Source organism: Dromiciops gliroides, chromosome 5 (assembly GCF_019393635.1).
Source record: "Dromiciops gliroides isolate mDroGli1 chromosome 5, mDroGli1.pri, whole genome shotgun sequence".
Lineage (NCBI taxonomy): Eukaryota > Metazoa > Chordata > Mammalia > Microbiotheria > Microbiotheriidae > Dromiciops > Dromiciops gliroides.
In genome coordinates, this window is record NC_057865.1 from 156614526 (window position 1) to 156636969 (window position 22444).

The 22444-nt window shown below is 33.6% G+C and overlaps 1 protein-coding gene across 1 annotated transcript in view; it reads right to left on the minus strand.

Moving 5' to 3' along the window:
* PCLO (piccolo presynaptic cytomatrix protein) overlaps positions 1–22444 on the minus strand; it is a 591416-nt gene that overhangs the window by 109554 nt on the left and 459418 nt on the right. The window contains 4 exon segments of the mRNA XM_043967589.1: positions 3494–3565; positions 7076–7169; positions 13758–13784; positions 16586–16716. Coding sequence (XP_043823524.1) covers positions 3494–3565; positions 7076–7169; positions 13758–13784; positions 16586–16716 — 324 coding nt within the window.

The following is a 22444-nucleotide window of genomic DNA, read 5'->3' on the forward strand; positions in this document are numbered from 1 at the left end:
TCCTTAGGGAGTAATTATTATTATTATTATTATTATTATTATTATTTTTTTGGTGAGGCAATTGGGGTTAAGTGACGTGCCCAGGGTCACACAGCTAGTGAGTGTTAGGTGTCTGAGGCCGGATTTGAACTCAGGTCCTCCTGACTCCAGGGCCAGTGCTCTATCCACTGTGCCACCTAGCTGCCCCAAGGGAGTAATTATTTTTAAGAAAATGTTATTTATTTATTCTGTTGCTTCTAGTTTCTCCTAATAATCCAGTGGATCCATAATTTCATTAATGTGGATAGTCTCTCCATTGATGCAGATGCAACCCCATTCATGTCTACCCATCCTATGTACATCCTGCCCATATTGTCCCAGAGATTCTCATAAGCATTTTATCAAGTATCCTAGGGATTTTTTCCTTGCACTCTTGAAAATGCTGGGATGCCAGTTGGACACATCAGTGGTGATGTTTTCTTGATATATGCTTAGCAATTTTTTGTTGTCATACATTTTTCAGTGACATTCTTTAAACCAATGGTGTCATACTCATAAATGGGGGCCACTATACTATAAATAAGGATTCCTGTGGACTGTATATTTATTGACTTAGAAAATTACACATTAACATTATCTGTATTCTTTGATATTTTGATTTATTTGTTAACTATCTCCCAATTACACTTTAATCAGTTTTAGGCCTCAAGGAAGGGTGTTGTGGCTGCAGCCAATGTGTTGGACCCCTCTGCTTTATTCCTCTTCTGCATCATTCCACATTTGGAATGTTCTGTGGCTTGTTCATAGCCATCATTTTCCTCTTTCATCCTTTATGTTATTTGTTGTTCAGTTGTTTCAGTCATGTCCAACTCTTCATGACCCTGTTTGGGATATTCTTGGCAAAGATAATGGAGTGGTTTGCCATTTCCTTCTCCTGCTCATTTTACAAGTGAGGAAACTGAGGCAAATAGGGTTAAGTGACCTGCCCAGGGTCACCCAGCTAATAAGTATCTGAGGCCAAATTTGAACTCAGGAAGATGTTTTCCTGACTCAATGCCCAAAACTCTATCCGCTACATCACCTAGCTACCCTCCTTTATGTTACAGTTGGCCATAATTCTTCAGAGGTACAGTGAAATGACAGTCATAGACCTTTACCAGAAGAGGATTGGTGTTAGGCCTTTGTTTTGAAAAGCTTGACATTTTAAGCAATAAATTTAATTTCTCCTCTTGTTCAATTTTTGGCCTAGTTAATTGTCTCTTTGAAGTGTCTAAGATGATGGATGAGCTCTGAGTTTCCATGTGACCATTCCTTGTCCCTCCTGTTGCTAATTCCTTTCTTCTGACATTACCTTCTAATTACATTGAATATATCTTGTATCCTTAATTACATGAACGTCATCTCCCCTATTAGAATGTGAGCTCCTTGAGGTCAGGGACTATGTTTTTGTTTTTCTTTGCATCATTTCCAGTACTTAGCATATATTAAATGCTTAATAATGCCTGCTGATTGACTGTGTTATTCAAACTGTGATATGCAATTGAATGGACAAAAGGTATTTTTCATCCCCTCAGGTTTCCCTGGCTTTTCCTATGAAGGTGGTTATATTAAGGTGCTTTGCTTTTTGTTATTGTTCTGTTTTTGTTTTGTTTTTTTTGTGTGTGTGACTTCAGATCTCATTTAGAAATATTTGTAGGGGCAGCTAGGTGGTGTAGTGGATAAAGCACTGGCCCTGGATTCAGGAGGACCTGAGTTCAAATGTGACCTCAGACACTGACCCTGGGCAAGTAACTTAACCCCAATTGCCTCACCAAAAAAAAAAAAGAAAGAAAAAGAAAAGAAAAGAAATATTTGTAATGTTTTAGGACTTGATACAATCAGTACAATATCAGTACACAGGAACATCTGAAGGATCTCTTTTGAACTTTTACTTCTAAGAATCCCTTGTTTTCTTCAAGACTCAGCTCACATACTACTTTCTATATGAAACCTCCCTCCCCCAATCAGATACTAATTATTATCTTTACCTATTTGACTTAGCTTGACTAGAAATTTGATGTTTATTAATGAACAACCACACAAGCATTTTGGTCCCTCCAGATGTTAAGTGGTTCCCTAACCTTAAGATCACCTTGTATCTGTTTTGTACATATATTGTATATGTGTATATTTGTGCATGTTATCACTCCAATAAGAATGTAAGTTCCTTGAGAGAGGCATTGTTTAATTTTTGGTTTTGGATCCTCAATGCCTAGTTAATAGCTTGTGCATTAGTGTGCTGATTGATTTATTTTTTCTATGCCTTTTATATCATCCCTCTTCTAAATAGCTTGATAAATCAGTCCTCAATCACCTAACAATTATGTCAGTTCCAGTATAGATTTCCTCTGAATATAAAAATCTAGGACAGATACTTTTCCCCTCTTTTTTTCTTCAGTGCTGTTTCTACTTTGTGCCCACTCTACCTTCTTAAAACTATTCTGATTCATTGCTTTTCTGTGTGCTTATTCAAGAATAAGTTTTTCAATTTTCAAATCAAACCATGTCAGATAAACAGAGTAATCATTTAACCTAACAAAAAGAATAACAAGAGTATTTATTCAAAAGCTCAATCCATTTCCAGTGAACTGTAAATGAAAAGTTATTTTATTCCAATAATTAAAATGACAACAACAACAACAATAATTAACATTTATATATCACTCAGAGCTAGGCATTGTCCTAAGCACTTTACAACTATTACTTCATTTAATCTTCACAACCTCCTTGGGAGGTAGCTGCATTTTACAGTTATAGAAACTGAGGAACAAAGAGGTTAAATTAACTTTTTTAGGTTCACTGAGCTACTATGGATCTTAGGTCATTAATTCCAGGTGCACTGCTCTATCCATACTTAAAAAAATCTGTGATTTTATTAGTTGTATGTATTCCTTTTATTGTTGCTTACCCCTTTTTGGTTCATTAGCGAGATTCCTGAAATATCAGGCTTAAAAATAATCACCTAGTATCCAACCTTTGAATGGTGATCCTTCCCTAATTTAACCATTTGGTTCTTACACAAAAGCCATTGGTAAGGAGCAGTCATATCCATAGTCACCTGAGAACCTAGGGTTACATTTGTGCCTTGACAAGATTCAGAGTAAAAACAGTGAAATTTTAATATATTAACTATTAGGTAATCATTAAATGTAAATTTATTTTACATCATTAGAATACGTATTCCTTTCTCTATCAATATTTTTTTTTGCACAATTTCTTCAGAAAACAAGGTACCACATGGCAAAATGAATAGCCATTTGTATAGCTGCTGTGCAAGTAGCATGTGAACCCATAATGTCAAAATAAAGTGACAAATTCATAATTATCTAAGAGATTTAACCATAAGAATAGTTGGCTTAAAAGGTGTTTAAAAAGAAACAAGGACAACACATTTGCCATCAGGCTTGTGTCAGGAAACAGATTCTAAAATCTGGAATAATCTTTTGTTGACAAGGGCACAAAGAGTGAAACTTACCTCACCAAGAAAGTCATTGGAAGAGAATCTATCATAATCCCAGACTGTCACTTCCAGTGTTTTCTTCTTGAGCTATGGTTTAAATCAAAATGTAATTAACCCCAATTTCCATCACGCACTTCTTATTTCAGTCACACAATAGGCTCTATTTATTATCACTTGCTTGCACTCCTTTGCAATATGACAGGAAGGCAATTTCCATTTCTCTGTAATAACCTTGGTGTTAGAAAAACTACATCTCAAGCCAGATGGGTTTATATCGGATAATACATTAAAGTTCAATGATTTTTGTAAGGGAGTGGAGATTTTGACTAGGAGGGCCAATTGTTGAGTAGGCAAAACATTTGGAGTACTGCCATTGATGTTTAAAAAAAGGTGTTGGTTTTTTTCTGAAGATGTATCTGTAATTTAGTTCCGCATTCACTGAATTTTCAAATAAAAAAAATCTATTTATGTATGTGTATACATATATCTTATTACCCTTCTACAGAGGGTACTTTCAGTGCTCACTCTTGGATCTCACTTGAATTTCTAAAAACTAAAATCATTCCTGAGTACATCAGGAGAATATTACATGGAATAACAGCTTTACTTCAAAGATAAACTTTGAGTTCTTGAAATTAGGATAGAAAGATCTTGAGATAATGAATCTCAAGCTTGAAGTGATCATGTGGGCCATCTAGTTAAAATGCCTCCTTATAGAGATGAGAAAAAATCAAGGCCAGCCACTAAATTTCAGAGATGGAATTTGAATATAGGTTCTATTTTTTGAAATATGTTGTTATTCCCCAGATTATGCAAATGCAAACAGTAGTCACTATATACAGAGATAACAGCAATAGGAGACCTGTTTAGGATAGGTGATGACCTGCAATTAGCACCCAGATCAAAAACAAGAAACATTTGTCTATTTTCTTATTTTTCTTGAAAACTATCTGAATTTCCATCATACTTCAGAAAGCTGACCCCAACAATTAATTTTTTTAAAAAAGCTTTACTATTTCATAAGCTTTATTTCTTTTTGAAGAACAATATTTTAATGTAAACAATTGCTTTCAGAATTTTCAGAAATATATATAAATATGCATTTAATTCCTTCATTAGGAGAGGCATAAACATATGTTGATATAGAAAAATAATTCACGAGAAGGGGAAATTTATAGGAATATCAGCCTGTTTACCTTATCTATCTAAGTTTAGGAAGAACATTTTATTCAATAAAATAGTAGATTTTTTTCCCCTTTGAGTAACATGAAGAATCAAAACATAGTTAACATGAAGAATCAAAGCTGGGAGTTAATTTTTTTAATTAAAACCTTAAAATTTACTTAACCTTCATCATAAAAAAATCAATAACTTAAATCTTTCAAAAATGTCAAGCTAGATAGAATTTGTATATCACGATTCTGGTAAAAGGAATCAGTATAGAATAATTTCTTTTTAAAACCTTTTGTGTGTCATGGACTCTTTTGGGAGTCTGGTGAAACTTATAGGCCCTTTCTCAAATATTTTTAATTATTAAAATAAAGTTTTAAGATTTAAATAGAAAGCAATTATATTGAAAAATGTTTATCAGAATATGTTTTAAAGTTTGCAAAATCCAAGTTAAGAGCTCCTGATGCAACTGATCTCTACATGGTGATGTTAAAATTATATGAAAATTGAATACTTATTACTGTCATAAATGAGCAAGCTTAGGCACCCACAACTACCCCTTTGAAAGTATAGCTATTAATAAATTCGGGGAGGAGACCAATACTAAAGCAGAACTGATTACATGGGATGCATTGCTTTCAGTTTCTCCCTATAAAATGCAGCAAGTGTCTACTGATTAGAACATCTGTTCTTGATATATCACAGCGATCCTCTTACTGTTCTATTAATAGGGTTTTTTTTCCTCCTGTATTTAAAGTTGTACACTGTCGATTATTGTCTCGTATTCATGCAAATTTTATGAAATACAGACTTCTCTAAAGTGATAAACAGGAAATCCAGGGTAGAGGCAGCCTGCTGTAACTTTGCAGACAGTCACTAGCCTGGGCTGGTAACTAGGTTGGTTCTCTAACACACACTATCTTATTCATTTTACTTTCTATGTACAAGCAGGTCTAACCCTATTGAAGAAAGATGTGTTTCTGAAAAATACCTAAAGAGTAAATTTCTATATAGAATCCTACTTTTTTTTCTTTTGAGTGCATCATAAAAATCAAAATATGCCATTTTTATAAAATATTTTGGCCTCAAGATAGAATAAAAGTGGACCAAGCTATTGAGGTCACAAAATTTTTATTCTCTTCACTGATGTGAATGGAAATCCCTGGCTGTCTCCAAAGAAATTGCCCAGGGCCTTTCTTGTGATGCTGCCTGACAAATTCCCCACTTTATTGTTTTGCTACTGCATTCTCCCTACAATCCGTCCCTTGGGCAACTATCATTCATTGGCTTTCTCTTTATGGTTCTTTCATTCTATCCCATAGTTTTTTGTTTGCCTTCTCATAAATGTTATTTTTGCCAACTGGAGCAAGATAACAACAAAAGAAACATAACATGGGGTGATTTTTAATATTAGTGATGATACAAATATAGTACTTTGATCCTATATGATTAGAATAGAAGATATTTCACATAACCGCATTTCTTCAGATAAGAGAATTTTATCTTTTTAAGATAGAGGTTCTTAGCTTGGGGTTCAAGAACTTAATTTTTTTTCAGTAATTCTATTTCAATTTCCTTTGTAATTCTATATATTTTATTTTATACATTTAAAAACAATATTCTGAAAAAGGGATCCACTAGACTGTTAAATGTATCTAGGACATAGAAAAAGTTAATAACTTCTATTTTAGTTGCTACTTTTAATGGAAAGATGTAAAAATGTATTATATAATTCTTTGCCCTTTTAAGTTGAAGAAACCGAGTATAAGTTGTTTCTTTGATTAATAGTCTTCATTAAAAATATCATTTTTTGTTGTTGAATTGTTTTTCATTCAAGCCTAAAATTTAATTTGGGTTCCATTAACTAACCTGCAAATTATAGGCTTAGCTGCTTTGGGGGCTGAGATTTAAAGTTATTTGTCTCAGGGTTATATAACTACTATACATCAGAAACAAGATTTTAAATCAAGCATTCCTGATTTGGAGGTCATCCCTCTATTAACACTCTTTCCTTCTATTTATATCAATTACTGTAATACAGTGTATTGTAAGGATAAGGGGCTATTAATGCATATTAGAGCTCTTTGGTCAATACATGAAATATTAACTCATATTTTATATATCTTCTCTTTGTCTTAGAATATATATTTATTTGCAAAAACCCTGTTAGGTAAGCAGTAGAAGTATTATCAGCTTTTAGATAAGGAAACTGAGACTCAGAGAGGTTGCCCATTGTCACAGAGTAAACAAAAGAACCAAGACCTTTACCCAGGAGAAATTAACAACATTGAACATTCTTAATAGGTAGAATTACTATTATTTTGATTACTTGGACATCAACTACTTTGCTATATAGCAATGAAAAGCACTACATTTTATGCAATATGAGTTCCCAAATATGAATCATAAAAAGTCACTATTACATACCTGTTCCATGGAGATATTTTTATAAATTACTGTCTGATTCCATTCTGGATTAAGACTTTTCTGAACATATTTAGTTCTCCTCTTATATTCAGCACTGAATTGGAAGGAAAGAAGATGTTGAATGATGCATCCTAAATGATTGTCTCAGAGTTAACTGTGAGAACATGCAGGATGCTCAAGATGATGATTGTACTTTTTTGAAATATTTGTACATAAAATAGAAAAATTTAGTCATGCAAATATATAATTCTTTAAAAACTCACCTCCAATCTTCAGTTTTTAAAAATGCTACTGATTAAAAATCATCATTTTTTCCTTTCAATACATTTTGGAGAAAACATTTCAGTCCCACCTCTTGTTTGTGTGTGTGTGTGTGTGTGTGTGTGTGTGTCTCAACCATTAATATTCCTTAGGACTAATTTTACCATAATTTTGTAATCTTGATCACCTCAGAATATATAGAATATTAAATAAAATTTATGATACATTATTCTCTTACCACTAAAACACAAATTTCATGATGTAATTGGAGAGAAAAGATTAATTTGGGGGGGTGCTACAAAAGAAAGATGTGTATAACTATAACCAACGATTCTAAACCGTTCACCCTAATCTTATGTAAATTGGCAAGCACTATTCACATAACTTATACTTTATACCAAAAATAGGGTTGTTAGGATCACTGCCTCAAATCTTACTCTCCTGTAAGATCTAATTTTTTTTTTCATTGTCTTCCTTTTTGTTTTGATTTTCAGCACCTACCACAATGTTTTGTACCTAAAAGGCACTTAATGATTATTTGTTGGATTGGAGTGAACTAAATTGAAAGTTGAATCTGTAGCATTATTTTGAATCCTAAATAATTTATATAAAAGAATACCGTTTGGTAAAAATAATAATAGACAACCATCTCATTAGATGGTAAGCTCTTTGAGGGTGGGGGACTGTCTTTTGCCTCTATTTATATTCTCATCGCTTAGCACAGTTCCTGGCACATAGTGCTTAGCAAATGTTGACTGATTGATTTTATCAGTTTTAAATAACTAACATAAAATTGTCAGCAATTGCTAATTGTAACCTTTATAATTTCATTTTTAAATAATCCTTCTATGGCAGAAAATGTTTATTAATTCAGAATGAATTGACTTAAAGTTGTTAATTGATGTTTTCACCAATGAGTATTCTTTCAGTTAAGTTGTTTAGAAGTGAAGACTATACAACCAGTTATACAATTTATATTCATTTTCAATAAATCATCAAAGTAGAGATATCAAATAAGTACATGAAAAGCCACATTTTGGATATATCTTATTATAGGTACATTTTGTTCATCAATGACACTAAGAATGGTCATTTGAAACAAAAACCCAGTAGATAGAGTATTTCCCAATCATTTTTTATTTTTGGAACAAAGGAAATAATTCCACATATAATCCCATGTACTTCAACTCACACTAAATTCAGGCTATATGAATGTACATTTAAAGAAATGCATTGTTGGATTGGAAAGATGATTAGTAGTGTTTTTCTAATGACCAATTTAGACTCAAATTATCACATCACTTACATTTTTATTCACTTTGCCCAGATAAGTTATCAAAAAATGTTTATTATACGTGTGATGATTATTGTAATCTAGCATTTTAATGTCATTTATATTAATAAACATAATTTTCTGTTCACATGTACAATTAAACATGCAAACCAAAAAATATTATCCTGGTTTATAACATTGGCTCCATTATATGTTACATTTGTCTATGTCACTCTCACCAAAAAGCTGGAGTCTCTTTTTATATGTGAACATAAATTCAATTCTAGGAAATATTTTTAGGAAGAGAACTGAAAATCTTTCTCTTTTCTAGATATTTACAAAATATTTTCCTTCAGGAGATATAATAAAGAAGAAATCCACCTCATATTCCCTCTGTGATTCTTGAACTCTCTCTATATATAACAATCAAACTCCTGGTTATAAAATGAAAAATTAATCCAGTCAACTGATTGGTTTTTTTCTAAGTGACTTCCCTCTTTCTCAATTCTGAAAACACCACCACCAACAAAATTGGTTAAAGAATTATTTTATCCTAATAATATTAATTAAACAATATTGGGTGGTTAATTAACAATCTAAAAGATAGTATGAAGAAAGCATCTGACATAAAATTTGTCTTGTTCATCTGGCAGAGGGATATTTTCTTGATAACATAGGTTTTGACTTCAAAAGTCTATATTCAGGAATCATTGTGGAAAAGAATTCTTAAAAATGTTTATACTTTAACCATAAATTTTTTTCTCCTTATTCTCATAAATGTATTTTAATTGTTTTGTTTTTTCCATTCAGGTATAGTTGTTGATATAACAACATATATTTTACATGTAGTTTTTTTCAATAAAAATATTTTTTGGAAGACAGCATTATGTGCATTTTTCCCCTTTGCTTGAGTGCTGATTGAAATCCATTCTCTTTTAGTTTCAGTACTTTTAAAAAATGCATTAAAAACCTATAAAGACCCAGAAGTACTATGCCAAGAAGCAAAAACCTGCTAGAGAAAAGCCAGTGGAGAAGTGAGCAAGAAGCATATTATAATTGTTCAACAAAATTCTAGTCAGCAAAATACAGGTTATAAGACCTTCTGCCTGGGCATACTATTTGGTCAATGTAAAGAAAGCAATATAATTTCATTCCTTTATACAAGTATCAATGCTAGTTAATAAAACCCTTTCCTCAGTTGTCTAGACTACAATTTGAATCTATCATGTGAACACTCTGCTTCCTTTTCCTCCTCTTCTGTTGTTTGTCTTTTGAACTGCTGATTATCACTGTCACTGGATGATAAGAAGGGAAAAAAATCAAGGAAAAGAAATTTAAAACAATCATGTTTTCTGCTTGTTTGGTAAAAGTGGGTTTTGTTAAAACTTATAATAAGGCAGAACCTAAAACTGTTATAAATATTAGAATGGCATAATTATCAACTAAAATGATCCACATTATCCCTATATTCCATTACCATAGGTAATCAAGGAATAGTTTGCATATATAATTAATGATAATAATAGCTAACAATTCTATAAAGCACTTAATATATGCCGGCACTATGCTAAACTCTTTACAAATGTTATTTCATTTGATTCTTACAATAATCCTTTAGGGTAGCTGATAATATCCCTGTGTTATAGTTGAGAAAATGTAGCAGAGAGAGTTTAAGTGACTTGTCTGTGGTCACACAGATATGAAGTGTCTGAGACTTGATTTGAATGCAGATTTCCCTGACTCAAGGACTAACACTCTTATCCATGATACCAACTAGTTGTCCCTGTGCATATGATATGATATGATATAATATAATACAATGTAACATTATAATATGCTGCCATTGATAGATGAATGACAAAACACAGTATTTCATGACATAACATGAGATAATACATATACTAAATGTAATACAATGTTACATAACATCACAATATAAGGTAATTAATATACACACATATAAGGATTTTTAAATTATTTTTTTCTAATTATCAAGCACTTTTTTCTCTCTCCTACTTCTTCTGGTTAAAAAAAGAAAAAAAAACCTTTAATAAATATGCATCCTCATGCAAAACAAGTTTTCACATTGGCCATGTCCAAAATGGATGTCTCATTCTTCATTTTTAGTCCTTTACCTCTATATAATGGTTTTCAAATGATATTATCTTTTTTTTTATGGGGCAATTGGGGTTAAGTGACTTGCCCAGGGTCACACAGCTAGTAAGTGTTAAGTGGCTGAGGCTGGATTTGAACTCAGTTCCTCTTGAATCCAGGGCCAGTGCTCTATCCACTGCGCCACCTAGCTGCCCCTCGACATTATCTTTTAATTATTATTTTTCCACTTTATGACTATAAAAAGCTTGACTTGAAGATCTGTTATAGTACAATCTAAGGTTTTCTCTACACTTCCAACAATAATTATTATTTTTAACATAAGATACTAATTATTGTGTTCCAACATGCTAAATTAAGAAATACTGACATTTCTGATATTTTTGCTTCTACTTAGTCTGGATAATAGGACAAGAAAGTTCCAAATAATGTGATTGATAATGATTGTCCTAGGCTGACACTATCTCTTTGAAACAGACCTATTTTCATGTATACATAGAAGAGAGAGGGAAAGGATTCTTGGGTGAGAAAGTCAATCATAATAAGAGACCTACAACACAGTCAAGTTTCCCTGAGACTATGTGGCTGTAATCAAATGGAGTGTTTCTGGGCAAATGAAAGGCTACGGTGACTAATCCTATTCTTTGCAATATTTGTGCCTTTAAGAAATACAATGTTATTGTTGTTGTTATTATTATGGTAGCAGCTTGTCAGGATTAGTAGAGATGTCATTAAAAAAAGCCACACACAAAACAAATGTTTGAAGAGGTTTGTTTTGGGTGAGATTAAAATTGTTGTCATTCTGCTTCTGCTGATGGCACATATGGCATTCCTTGCCAAAACAGTACATTCGGTTTGTCATGCAAATAGGAGATTCCCATAAACATTTGTATAGCCATATATTATGAATTAGCCCTTTATGGAAGTTCAAGTGAAGATGCTTTTTCTGCCACTCTTTTCCTATGTAGTTGGATCAGGATTTTCTAGCAATTCAGCTTCCTGATGTTGACCAATCAAAACTAGAGAAGACTCCCTGCAGTTCACAGGAGGCAAAGGGGGTATGACAGAGCTAGATTATCCCTAATGGATTGGCAAGAGATCGATTGTGAAGGTAGAGCAATAGTAGGGATGTATGCCAAAATCATATCAATTTTGTATTCTGTTTAGGGGAGGCAAAGTGCAAATGGGAAGAAAATAATACTGAGGTAATTACATTTTGTGGCTTGGATTAGAACTACACCTACCAAAAAAAAAAAATAGGAAGATCATCTGAGTCACTTTGCAATGGCCTATCTGCAGAACCCCATGAGCAGCTTGCCAGGAATGCAGAAATATCAAGCTCTGAAGGTTACAAGGGAAGTTTTCAGAATTGTGGTGGACAGAATAATAGATAATTTGACCACATCCAGTTTTGATGCATATTAACGTAGACCCAATCTAATGGCAAATGCCTTCTTTCCACATTCAATTCCACTTTTATAAAGGTTAATGGACAACTAACATTTGCATTAAATTGGAAGTTCAATGGATTGGAAATGCCACAGATTGGCAATAAAGTTGAATGAATAAAAAGCGGATCAGACTATTCAGTCCATCCCATTCACTCATCTTAAGTTACATATTTTGGCCCCTTTGATATCTTTATATTCTGTATGTTTTAGTTTTCTAAAATTTTTAAATCTCAAATAACTATAGCAGTAATGATGTTATTATTTTGAAAAGACATTGGAGATAATGTATATAGAATCAATAATTATCTAAATATTTTTCTGTCATGTGTGATATTTATACTAGGTAATCAAATATGTGACTATAACTTGAGATCAATTGATTCATTCATTTTACATTCATTCATTCATGATTACTAGAATAATCTTGTATTCGATTATGTTGAGTGAAAATTTCACCATGTACTTAATTTTTTCCATTGATTTTCTATACACAGTTTGCTTTAAAATGTCTATGGGTAAATGAAAAGCTATTTGTACTCAAGCAGTTTTCATAGACTTTATCTACTCTATTTCACAACATCATTTATCATGTGAAGTTTTCCCCAAGTTAAAAACATTTTCCAAGAGGAAACTATTAAAATTTTTATTTTTTACTTATTCTGTTTCTATATTGTGAATATGTTTGGTTAGTTCAATCAAAATATAAAGCAAATATTGATGAAATGAAATTTCCACCATTTCAGACTGTTACTTTGGATGTCAAAACAAAACTTTTAGCAAATAGAAGAAATTTGGAGGTTAAAGATATGTCATGGTGATTCTTTACTAAATTCAAATGTTAAAACTAATTTCTGCAGATATCAAAGAATGAAGACCACTATTTCAATTTTTTTGTGTGGCATAATATAATAATTGATTATTGATTGACTGTGAGTTTCCTATTAATGGAGATTTTACATTGAGGCATGATTATGGGATCAGATGATATGATTGGGAGAATGTATTTATATATATATTATATAAATATAGTAAATATAGTATTTAATTTTTATCTCTTAAAAACTGTTTTAGTAATCTCATATAAATAAAAAATCACATTTTCAGTGTTAAATATTCTCATCCTCTAAATCTCTGCTGTATATATATATAATATGCAAATAGAGAAAGTTTTTGAAACAATTTAAAAAATTTTAATAAATGGAGATACTTGTTTTTTATCTGTTGCTTAGAGGTTTAATTGGATTAAATCATGAATATTTAGATTTCAATGCAATATTATTATTAGAATAATTTGATAATTTAGTAATCTTTGTAATCAGTCAGTTTTCATACAGAAATACATAGGGGCCAGTGCACAGTTTTATTGTTCTATGCAAGGATTAGATCATGGGAAATTTATTGAAACTCTAGTAGTACAATAACATCTGGCATCTAAAGGTAGATTCATGTCATCAGACCATAGAAAGAATAAAAAACAACTAGAGTTGCAATAATTTTATGTGTAATCATGCTTGCATGCATTCACTAAACATACACAACTCCAAAGGCAGTTCAAAGCATGACACTGAAAGGTAAGGCACTCTACCTTGCATTCTGGACAACCATGACTTGCCTTCATGGGTTCACCAAAGGACATAATAATAGGAAAAGTAGGAAAAGAGTACAGGGGTAAAAAGGAGAGAAATGAGAAATGTGAATAAACAACGGAGTAACTATGCAATAATTATAGAGAGAATCAGAAATTAATATTTGATCTAAGAAAGAACTAAAACCTCAAAAATCTAGTTGATATGATCCAGGACATACTTATGATTCACATTTTCAAAAGTTTCAGCTTGAAATATTCTTAATAAACAGGGTTAATGCTTTAGGCAGCCAAATATTCATAGGTATTACGATTCAATAACATCCTGCCTGTAGTTCCTAGCATGGCTAGTACAATGTCTGCTGAAATCTCATACTGACATCTTGTAATGTTTTCTAACTGAAGACTTTTCATTCCTTACTTCAGATGGTGGAAATTCTCGTATTTTCTGCAGTTTGTTGAGAATTCATAGAATGAAAAATAATACTGTTGTTTATCAATAGTAAAGAAAGAAAATAACTGAATCTTACTTCACTAAACTTAAGGACATGGAGTTTTTTTTTCTGTCCAGCACTGTGAGAATTATGAAACAACATCTGTGATCCAATGTACAGATCTACAGAGAATATTATTTTTTTTGTTCTTTTCTCACCTCTATGCTTATTCCTTCAACCTTCCCTGTATCAGCTTCCTTAATGGTCACTGGTAGCTCAATTATCCCATACTATTTTTTTAAGCAAATAAGAAGGGCTTATATCTTGCTAACTTAATCCTTGATTACTCTCACCTATTCACATACTGCTGAACAAAAAAGCATTAAATTATGCTGACTACAGCCAGTACAAATTTGTTATTTCATTTGAACTGGGTCTTAGCTTTAGCATGTCAAATATTCACTTCTTCCTCTATAGAATCATTATCTATATTCTTCATAATGCTTCCCATGGCCTCCCTTCTTTCCATCCTTTCAGCTAAAAGTCCTGCCTCATACTTTGTGGAAAAAATTTACAGAGCTCTCTCACTTTTTCCCTACCTCTTCATCTCAGATTATTCAGATATCTCTCCATTCCACACACACACATCCCTTCACAACTCTTCTTATCACTCTCATCTTAGATAAAGAGGTGGTCCTCCCTACCACAGTTACAATAGATCTTATCTCTTCCCATCTCCAGTAGATTGCTTCTACTATCATGCTTCTTCCTCCACTTTTTCCTCTTCAACATCTCCCTATCCACTCGTTTTTTTTTATTTTCCCATGCTTGCTACAAACATGTCTATTCCTTCCAAATCTCTCCTCCATCCTTAACAAACCCTCACTTGATCATAACGTCCACCATCCACCCTAGGAAGGAAGGAAGGAAGGAAGAAAGGAAGAAAAATTTTAAATGCATTCCTACCGTGTACAAGGCATTGTGGTAAATGCTTTACATATATTACCCCATTTGATCCTCACAACCATCCTGGGATATTAGTGTTATTATTATCCACATTTTACAGTTCAGAAAACTGAGGTAGATAGAGGTTGAATGAGGTCAAATCTGAACTCAGATCTTCCTGATTTCAGGCCTACCCTTGTACTGAGCCACCTAAGCTGCCTATAGGCAGTGCCTGAACTCTCTCCCCTTATCAACTAATCTTAAAAAAGCCATTTATGACAGGTGCCTCCACTTTCATTTTCTTCTAAACTCAATAAATCTGCCTTCCAATATCATTGTTCAATTGAAACCATCCTTTCCAAAGTTACCAATGATTTATTGGTTGCCAAATATACCTTTTCTTTATCCCCATCCTTGACATTTCTGTAGCAATTAGAATTGTTGTTTTCCTGTATGCTGTCTCATTTCTAGGCTTTCCTATCAGTGCTGTCTCCTCATTCTACTCCTATATGTCTGACATCTCTCTTCATTCTCCTTTGCTAATTCTCATGTAATTAAACCACTTTAATTCTTCAGATATAAATGGGCCAGAAAAAATATAATAGTGTTCAGGTACAAAAAAGAGATTAATAAAAGCTTTAAAAATAGTATTTATAGACCAGATTATAACTCTTACAACATCACACAAACAATAAGCATCTTCAAAGGGTTCATGCTTTGTACCAGGAAACTGATAAATCATAGTAGTTAGGGGTTTTAAAAAGAATCTTTGTTATTTTCTTGCCAAATTAGAATATTCAAAGATAACTAGTTTTAAGCATCAAATCTGGCAGATATTTAATGAGTAATTGAATTATGCTACATATTCCTGTCCATTCAAAAATTAAATTAATATATGTAGTTTTGCAAGATGGTTTACAAAATCCAATATACTTGAAAATTTGGATTAAAACTTAAACTTTACTATGTGCAATTTTTCCCATCGTAATGAACACTGAAGTCAATTACTGAATTAAAGAAGTAAGAATTAAGTAATTTGTATAAAAAATTATATGCATTAAACTTTTATCAGGGCTTATTTGCTCATGGATTTTTGAGGATCAATTACAAATTAATACAAGTTTATCAATTTGTAGTAAATATATGCTATCAGAAGGCAATCAAAAGGTCAATTAAAGTATTTGGAAGGTAAGACTACTGATATCATTGTTTTTCAAATTATAGGACTATAGATATGGAATTAGAAAAGACCCTAGAAGTCATCTAGTCCAATCCTGAAATTTTAGACATAAAAAAAACTGAGGCACAGGAAAGTTAGTTGGCTTCTCCAAAGTCATGGACGCGAAAGGCATGAGAAGCAAGATTTGACCTCAAGTTCTTAATAGGGAACAACTTTTCTAAAAGATTTGGTTAATACAGATATTTATAATAAATTTCTTCTTCACTTACCCTCTCCCTGGAAGAAGATACACTTTAACAAAAGGATCAGAATATCCATTGTTGTCTCGGGGCACAAGATTTCTTGCTTGAAGAATATGTATTATGAGGTTTCCAAGGTGTTTGTCATAGTTGATTTGAAGCTACAGTGAATATGACAATATTTAGTTAAGTCAGGGGTTTTTGACCACATCCTTTCTCCAGGAATATTTCTCTTATTCCCACTACTCATAATGACCTTCCTACAACAACTGCATGGAGCATTTCCTTTTGTAACTCTCTAATGAATTTAATATGCATAATTTAGTATTGTCATTATGTGTATTGGAAGGCAGCATAGGAACTCAGTAAACTAATCACTAGTCTTAGAATCAGTATTGATCTGGGTTCAAATTGTGCCAGCAATAGTTCCTAGCTGTGTGACTCTGGGCAAACCACAGCCTTTGTCAACCTCAGTTAAAAGTCCCCTTATACTGTGAAGTCCTTGAGAGAAGGAAGTGTGTGTGTGTGTGTGTGTGTGTGTGTGTGTGTGTGTGTGTGTGTGTGTGTGTTTGCATCTCTTGGCACACTGTAGAAATTTAATGCTAGTTGACTCAGTTCCTTTATCTTTCAAATGAGGATAATGGTACCTTTAGTAAATATTTCACAGGTTTCTTAGAAGAATTGAATAAAATAATATATGTGAAGTATTTTGCCAACTTTAAAAGATTTGTATTATTATTGGTATTATTTTTGTTGTTCAGTCATTTTTCAGTTCTTCAGGAACCCATTTGGAATTTTCTTGGAAAAGGTGGTGGAGTGGTTTGCCATTTCCTTCTCCAGCTCATTTTACAGATGAGGAAACTGAAGCAAACAGGGTTAAATGACTTGCTCAGGCTCACACAGCTAGTCAGTGCCTGAGGCCAGATTTCAACTTAGGAAGATGAGTCTGGCCCACCACTCTATCCAGTGTGCCACCTAGCTTCCCTGTTGTTATTACCCCCATATAAATTCATTGAGGATCAGGGTTAGTCTTATCTAAATTTTTATCCCATTCTCATTTCTAGCTCCTGCCCTTAGTACTTAGCACAATAATTGCTTAGTAAAAATGTATCCCTGAATTTGTTGTATTTTTCTAGAAAAATAATTTCTTATTGATTGCAGAAGTACTTGCTTTCATATACTTAAAATGAATAACTATTCTGTAAAAAAAAGATTTCATCTTTATTTAACATTGAAGTAGCTAATCTCATTCCTAGTTCTTGTTAAAGGTAACATTTCACATTTATATATGTTTAAAGTTTATGCAGTTGTGTGATAGTTGCAGGTATTACTGCTTTCATTTTGCAGATGAAGAAAATGAGAATTAGAGAAATATAAATAGTCCAAAGCTACCTATCTAGTATCAAGTGTTCTTTCTACTATGCAATTCTTTCTCATTGCCTATTCATTTCAAAAGAAATAAAAAGTGCAGGCCTCTTAGCCTGTGTTTGTGACAGAGAAAACTTTGTAGGAATATCCCTTTCATTTTAAAATAAGTCTTTGTAGTTTAGAACAATGACTGATTCTGTTAATACTTATTGGCTCATTCAGAATAGAATATACAATTGATATTTTTGTCAGAACAAGTAAATTGCTTTCCCCCCCATATTATTAGCCAGGGATTTTGAGATAGATACTATTTAGAGACAGATACTTCAGGCTAAGAAGATAAGTATGATGAAAAATGCATGCAATTAATGAATTTCTCCATGTTATACTAACTCTCTGATGAGAATCCTACAGCTCTTTCTTTCCTCATTCCATAGTTTTCAACAGAACAAGAGCTTGGGGTAAAATAATCTGTTAAAGTCTTTTTAATCCTGGAAAGTAGAATAGTAATACTATAACTCTTATAGTTGATGGTCTGAATGCTACTTTAGCTAAATCTATATAACATGAACACACTGAAAAAATGAAAACAATTTAGCCAAATGTGCAAAACTACAACTAGGTCAATAAAAAGCAAGATAATTAGCTCTCCTGTTCTCAAAGAAATTGAATGATTCTTTTGACATTATATAGACAGTTTTCTTCCTTTTGGACACTTTGTTCCCAATTAAGTAAAAAGAAGAAAAAGCTATAAACATAATATCACAAACTATGTTGAAAATGCAATAGGCAGTTAAATTGTCAACACTACTCTTTCAGATTGAGGAATGTCCGTGATCATTGAGCAATGATGGCAAACTGAGTGGTGCTTTGGAATTACAGGTGTAAAATAATGAATTAATTTGACTGCTTAATTTAAATTATGTCTGTGTCAATTTGACACAGATTTCTAGCAAAATTCTAGAATAGATTATTAAAGGAATGGATTGTAAGCACTTATATTTAAGAACAAATTATTCCAGATTTGACCAATTTTTGAAAGAGTTACTGAATTGTAGATGAGGGAGATATCATTTACCTAGAATATTTGAAATTTAGCAAGACATTTGATAAATGGTCTTGTGGTACTTCTATAAATAATGTGGAGAGATATGGACTGTACAATAAGGTATGTTTAGAACTGAATGATTTTCCAGAAAAAGAAAATGATAAACCCGGAGGGAAGTCTGTTCTATTCAGCATTCTATCAATAAGCCCTGATAATTTGGCTTCTTTTTGTTCTATTTTATCATTAAGACTGGTATGAAGATATAGTTGACATACTTAGCAGATTGAGAGATAATATTAAGCTTTGAGGGATAGCTAATACATGAGATGAAGAAATTAGGATAAAATATCTCTACAGGCTAGAAGAGTGAGCTAATACTAACAAGATTTTATAGATTAAATTTGATAGATAATATTTAATAATGCAATATAATAATCTCTATAAACTTAGAGTTAATAGGATCATAGATTCAGAGCTAGAAGAAAAACAGAAGACATTATGTCCAAATCCCTTATATTACAGAAGAGGAAACTGAGACACAGAGAGGCTAAATCAATTACTTGAGGTTGAACAAATCATAAATGCACAAATATAGATTGGATAGTGATGTGTCCAGAGAGCAGTTCATATGAAACAGATTGCTGGACAACAGGCCGAATGAGACAGCAGAGTAATGTGTCATCCAAAAGAGCTAAGGGGATCTCAGATTGTGTTAACAGAATATTGAATCCAAATAAAGGTCATTACATTCAGACTTTCATCCTACTCCATAAGAGATTGTGTATATTCCTTAGCACATAGTTTTGAAGGGGATGTTTTACAAGAAACAATGCATGTATGGAAGACTGAGCAAAATAACAAGAGGAATTAAAACTAGTCCATAATGCACTAATTGAAGGAACTGAAGATTTTTTAACCTACCAAAGAAAATCTTAAAGAATGCCAAATGATGTTCAAATTATAAAATAAATGTGCTCATCTCACATATCAGCAAAGTTATGCTTAAGATTCTGCAAGGCAGAAAAAAGCAGGGGGCAGAGCCAAGATGGCAGAGGAAAGGCATTAAACCCACAGAGCTCCTGATACAATCACCCCCAAAATTGCAATAAAAGAACCCTTGGGTCGGGGCAGCTAGGTGGCGGAGTGGATAGAGCACTGGTCCTGGAGTCAGGAGTACCTGAGTTCAAATCCGGCCTCAGACACTTAACACCTACTAGCTGTGTGACCCTGGGCAAGTCACTTAACCCCAATTGACTCACTAAAAAAAAAAAAAAGAACCCTTGGGGCAGAAAAACACACAAAATATGGGCTGAGAGTTTTCTCCAGTTATAGATAGATTTCAGGGGGCCGTGCTGGGCCACAAATAAAGCCTAACCCCACAATTGGGCCGACACACCAGACACCCGCCTGAGGAATTTGCCCCAGTGCCTCTGAATCAGCTGCAGCACTGGCATCATCTGGAACTGAGCACACGATTGGGCTGAAGGGCTGGGCTGGGGGGGGGTAGGTTCAGGGGTACCAGTGGACTGGGGGAAGGATTCAACTGTCCCACCACAGTGAGTGACCAGGAAGAAATCCTGAGCAGCAGAAGGCCCAGGTGGGGGAGGGGAACAAGCAGGCTCATTGGAAGCTAATAAACAAATCACAGAAAGCTTTGCTGGTTGGTTGCTCATTAAGTAGGCTTGTGGTTATCTCTGGATGTGAGAACAGGCCAGGTGTGATTAAAGCCTGCCCCCCCCCCCAAAAAAAAAACAAAAAACAAAAAACATCTGGTACCCTGTGAAGCTGAGAACAGGAGTGGAGCTGAGAAGCACCACCACCCCCTCCAGTGGAGATTTTAAAATCAAATGAAAGCAGGGCCAGGCAGGCTGAGAAGAAGCACAACCATCCCCTGGGCCATGCTGTAGCTTGAACAGTGTGTCCTGGAAGCAGCGCCACACTTTAAGAAGGAGTTAAAAGCCAAGAAATAGTAAGACAGGATGAGTAGGCAGAGAAAGCAGAAGACCATCGAAAACTTCTTTGGGGGTAAGGTAGACCACAATACAACCTCAGAAGAAGAAGATAATAACAGGGTCAAAGCTCCAATATCCAAACCTTCCAAGAAAAATAGCTCTCAAAAGGGACTTTGAAGAGAAAGTAGGAGAAATATAAAGAAGATGTAGAGAAAAGGAGGAAAGAATGGAAAGGGAAATGAGAGCGATGCAGGAGAGTCATGAGAAAAAAGTCAACATTTTGAAAAGCCAAATGGAAAAGGAGATTAAAAAACTGTCTGATGAAAATAACTAATCCAAAGAATTAGGATTGAACAAATGGAAGCTAGTGACCTTATGAGAAACCAAGATGCAGTAAAGCAAATCCAATTGAATGAAAAAATAGAGGGCAATGTGAAATATCTCCTTGGAAAAACAGCTGACCTAGAAAATAAATCTAGGAGAGATAATTTGAAAATCACTGGACTACCTGAAAACCATGAGCAAAACAAAAGCTTAGACACCATCCTCCAAGAGATTGTGAGGGAAAATTGCCCGGATATTCTAGAAGCAGAGGCTAAAATAGAAATTGAAAGAATTCACAGATCACTTCCTGAAAGAGATCTCAAAAGGAAAACCTACAGGAATATTATAGCCAAATTCCAGAACTCCCAGGTCAAGGAGAAAATACTGCAAGCAGCTAGAAAAAAGGAATTCAAATACTATGGAGCTCCAATAAGGATAAAGAAAGATCTACCAGCTTCTAGACTAAAGGACTGAAGGGAATGGAATATGATATTCCAGAGGGCAAAGGAACTGGGACTACAGCCAAAAATCACATACCCAGCAAAAATGAGTATAATCTTTCAAAGGCAAAAATGAGATTTCAATGAGAAAGAGGTCTTTCAAGCATTTGTGATGAAAAGACCTGAACTGAATAGAAAATTTGACTTTCAAATACAAGACCCTGGAGAAGCATAAAAAGATAAACCAAAAAAGACTTCATGAGGACTATTAAAAGATCAAACCATTTACATTCTTACATGGGAAGATAATACTTCAAAATCATAAGAACTATCTCAGTAAGAAACTCACAGAAGACACAGGTCTGAACTGAATATGAAGGGATGATATCTGGAAAGCATTTATGTTTTGTTCTTTGTGGGGCAGACAGGGTGGGGTGTCCTATGTCTGGGGCTGGATTTGGGCTTGGGACCTCCTGGGTCCAGGGCTGGTGCTTTGTCCACTGTGCCACTTAACTAATCCATGATGACATCATTAAAATAGGGTTGAGATGTAGGAGGAATAAACTGGGAGAGGGAGAAGGGGAGAGATAGTCTGGGGAGAGTTACTTCACATGAAGGAAGCAAGAAAAGAGCTTATGGAAGAGAGTAGAAGAGGGGGAAGGAGTTGGGGAGTGAGTGAACCTTAATATCATCAGAATTGGCTCAAAGAAGGACTAACATACATACTCAAGTAGTTATAGTAATACATATATTTTGC